The 4,025-nt window shown below is 39.0% G+C and overlaps 1 protein-coding gene across 2 annotated transcripts in view; it reads right to left on the reverse strand.

The window, feature by feature from the left end:
- Positions 1-3,072, reverse strand: part of creb3l2 (cAMP responsive element binding protein 3-like 2) — a 40,654-nt gene extending 37,582 nt beyond the window's left edge. For both annotated transcript variants that reach the window (XM_008291111.1, XM_008291110.1), the window contains exon 1: positions 2,412-3,072. In XM_008291111.1, coding sequence (XP_008289333.1) covers positions 2,412-2,510 — 99 coding nt within the window. In that variant the 5' untranslated portion in view covers positions 2,511-3,072. The remainder of the gene's footprint in view (positions 1-2,411) is intronic.
- Positions 3,073-4,025: the final 953 nt, after the last annotated feature.

Below are 4,025 nucleotides of genomic sequence, written 5' to 3' on the forward strand. Positions count from 1 at the left end.
TATATATGTCTTTAAAGTGATGCTAGTGGCTTCTGTATGATCCAGCTGTATTAATAATAAACGTGTAAAGAAACACCTAAACTGTCCTTTAATCTGCTTATAGCCAACTTTTGAATGTTTCTATTCTGGGTATAAATGCTAAGTATGCGAGCAGTAAAACACCAACACCAGCCTTTGACGTATAAACTTCTGATTTTGAAAGAAAATGAAAACAACATTTCTCCAATATCCAACCTCATCACACAGAAATTCAACTTATATTCTAGCAATTTGCTGCAGCAACTATTTTGTAACACTATACAAAATGAATTTATAATATATAATAAGAGTCATTTCTAGGGGACACGGCTGCAACACAAGACACTTTTCTTCCTAATTTCATGTCTTCAGGTTGTATTATTAAAAACCTGTGGCTATTGTGTTCTTCTTGGTTTTATATTATCAAAAATCCATTAAACTTGTATGTATTTGTGGTTTTTGATGTCAGTGGAATAAAAGACGCTACTTGGAGACATTATCTTCGTCTCCTGGATCTTGTGATTGAGAATTTTTTATACTTCTTTCTTACAGATCAAACATTTAATCAATCAATAGAAAGAGAACCAAACAGAGTTCTGACACGTCTAAACTAAGTGTTCACATTTTGATGTGTTTGTGTGACAGAATTTTTAAGGAATTTGTGAAAAAGCACTAAATATTCTCAGTTTCCAGCTTTGCAAAAGAGCCTGTTTGCAATATTTTACGCGATCAAACGCATATTATTTGAGTTTTGGATTGTTTGTCGAACAAAACAGCTTGTTTGAGTTGAAATTTCTCAAGTCCGGGTTTTTTTTGTTGTTGCTATTTTTGTGTCACATGTTTTATGAACAGCTGTGGATCCAGATGTTTTTGTTTGTTTTGTTTACAAATGTAGGAATTATGTTAAAAATCACCCTGAATCTCTTCATCTGTCATTGGGATCATGCATTAAAGCTTCAAAACACTGAGATATCATCTTACTGTTGGTAAAAGTCTGCAAAATACTCTCCTGTCATGTCAGGTGTTTTCTGATGTCGATTTTACGTCACAGTCTCCCAGCAGCACATCTGCAGCAGTTTCATTACTGTGTATACGAGAAGGTGGCCTCCTGATCATTATAGCAACTAACAACATACAACAGGCAGCCATAAACTATTTTATTGTCTTATTGTAAACTGCTTAGATTAGTTATCATCTGTCTAAACATGGGCAGAAGTTTTAATGTTTTTTTTATCAGCTACACGGTTATCAGATTTGCTCTGATTATTATTAGTTGTGTATTTGGGGTATTGTGATATGGGACTAATTATAGCTCTGTAAATCATATCAATAAGATATCCTGCTCTCACTATGATGCTAATGTGGAACATGGACTCAGTATAGAAAGACAGTGGGTCTGTTACTCTGAAATACCTTTAAAATGGTGCAACTACAGGTTAAAATGCAAAGAATCTCAACAACATTTCTGCTGAAGTGAGTGGCCTACGAGCTGGTCTGGTGATGAAGCTTCAGAGTGAATAATTTGCTGCTTTGACAATTGTTAGTAATTAGGTTAGATAGGTTTCTCAAGTATTCATTTCCTCCAACCACCGACTGCACACAAAGAACTGCATGTAACAAAAGACAGTCTGAAGCTCAAGTTAAGATGCTTAATTGGAGTTGAGATGCCGTTTAAAGGGAATCTTTGGATAAATGGGTCAGTTAATGATACTTCCTGTTTGTTTTTATGAGGTACATTTAGAAGGTGAACTTGTATTTTGCATAATTTTGTCAGAGTTTAGCCAAAATATTTTAGTTACTCAGCACAATTCCCATCATAAATCACTGTGAGGTAAACTTATTTCTCTACTGGCAACCACTCTGGCTCAACATTTGTTCTTTTAATGTGTTATATAAATAAAAAAAAATATCAAAAATGAATAACTGTTTAGCATTTTGCACGAAAAGAGACATAAAGAATCATCAAAATAGTTTCCAGGTAATACTGCACCCAGGTAATTGTTTCATTTTTACTTTCATACGGTTATATAATTCATAATAAAGCAGCATATTTTATATACATTTCAGCTGTATTTGTAAGTAAGTGCAGGATCTGAGCAAACACAAACACTCTGCTTTGTTTAAAACAGAAGAAACAACTTTTGCAGCACAAACCTGCTGCATGCTGGACCCCAAGGCTCAACTTCTGAATGGAGAGCAGGGCACAGGACACACACACACACACACAGACTCACACACACACTCTTCCCACTACCTGCTAATTAAAGCCTCATCACAGTGACATAAAGGTGATTAGCTCCACTGGGAGGCTGCAGAGCCAATCAGCAGGCCCTGATCCATCACCCCTGCTCCCCTCTTCCTCCCCCCTTCCTCCCCCCTGATCGATAACTCACATTGGTGTAGAGCACAGAGTCGATCTCTCCGGCCTCAGACAGCTCGCTCAGGTTCCTGTCCCAGTGCAGGAACGTCTCGCTGCTGTCCAGGATCTCCATGGTTCTGTCGGCGGCTCCTCAGTGGAACACGGCGGGCTTCTGTTGCTCTGCAGTCGCGCTGGAAAAACCACAAACTCTGCTCCAAGTCCGCCGACAAAAAAGAAGAAGAAGAAAAAAAGTTCCCAACAAACTTGTGAAGGAAAAGCAAGGCGGCAGCAGCAAAGAGAAGCTCGTCCAGCAGCTCTTGGGTTCAGAGGGATGGAGGATGTGTCAGCGGTCGGATCGGGGCTGAGAGCTGCTGCAGCTGCTGCTGTTGTTGTTGTTGTTGATCATCTCCTCTCTGGTTCAGGGTCCACAGACAGCGCTGAGCAGCCGCCGCTTCCTTTTCTTTCCTCCTCACAGTCAGACGCACAGGAATGTGTGGGCGGAGCCACGGAGGCCGGCTGGACGGCAGGAGGACCGAATAACTCCCCCTAACTCACCAGAGTCACCATAAGGACGGTTAATGAGAAATAAGTCTGTTGCTGAGAAACTTATACATGAAATGTGCCTCATAAAATGTGGTGAAGATGTGCACTGACTCGTCTTTCCCAGCTGTTTGTGACACTGATTTCAAATATGTACGTTAACAAAAGCGTTTCCTGTGTAGAATTTCAAAATAAAATCCTTTATTGTTTCACTGTTGGAACCTGTTGCATCAAAAAATAAAGTGAACAAACAGCAGTCAGTTATACACAAGGGGACTTTTTAAATATTTGCTGTTCTGATGTTTGTTTTTTGTCAACTACAGTTTCCAAGATCAAGAACGATTTTTTAACTCTTCATTCTAAATTACAACAACTACCACCACTATGAGCATCATAATTATTAGAACTACTATATTAGAGGTATCAAAATAGGAATTGATTTTAAACGTTTTTGAAACCATAAAATCATACAAATAATGTACATTCTATTCATGATTTAAATTCAAGACATCTATTTTTTAATGTGTTAGTATATAAGTAAAACTTATACAGGTGCACATGTATTAAAAAACTATCATCATAAAACAAAGAATAGCTACNCTCTTTTAGCTCCATTTTTGGTCTCCTCCTCCAACTCCTCAGGGACATTCCTGACTCTTAAGCTGCCAAACATCATGACAGTTTTGAGCAATTAGCCAATCAGACTTACTGAGGATGTTCCCGTGTTTATCCTCCTCACTAACAAATACACTGACTCAGTCTCCATACGGTATTTTCTTCCTTCCTGAAACACCACAGCTGCAGCTCTGCGCTCTGATTCTGTGTGCTGCTGTTAGACAGGAACTGTAGCCTCGGGTCTTGTTTAAAGGACCTACATTCACAGCTTGAACGCTCTCTGAAGTTTTAACAACACAAGTCCCTACCTGTCTGCAGGACTCTGTGTGTGTGTGTGTTTGTTTTATGCTGTGGGGACACAGATGGGTTCACACCGTCACAATGTGGCGACTCAACTTCTTATTTGGTTAAAAAAATGAGTTCTCATAGTGTGGACCATTAAAATGTCAAACAAAGAAGTGGACTCAGGTTAGGGCTACGGGAAAGGAATGGA

This window comes from Stegastes partitus, unplaced genomic scaffold (genome assembly GCF_000690725.1).
Source record: "Stegastes partitus isolate 25-593 unplaced genomic scaffold, Stegastes_partitus-1.0.2 Scaffold718, whole genome shotgun sequence".
Lineage (NCBI taxonomy): Eukaryota > Metazoa > Chordata > Actinopteri > Pomacentridae > Stegastes > Stegastes partitus.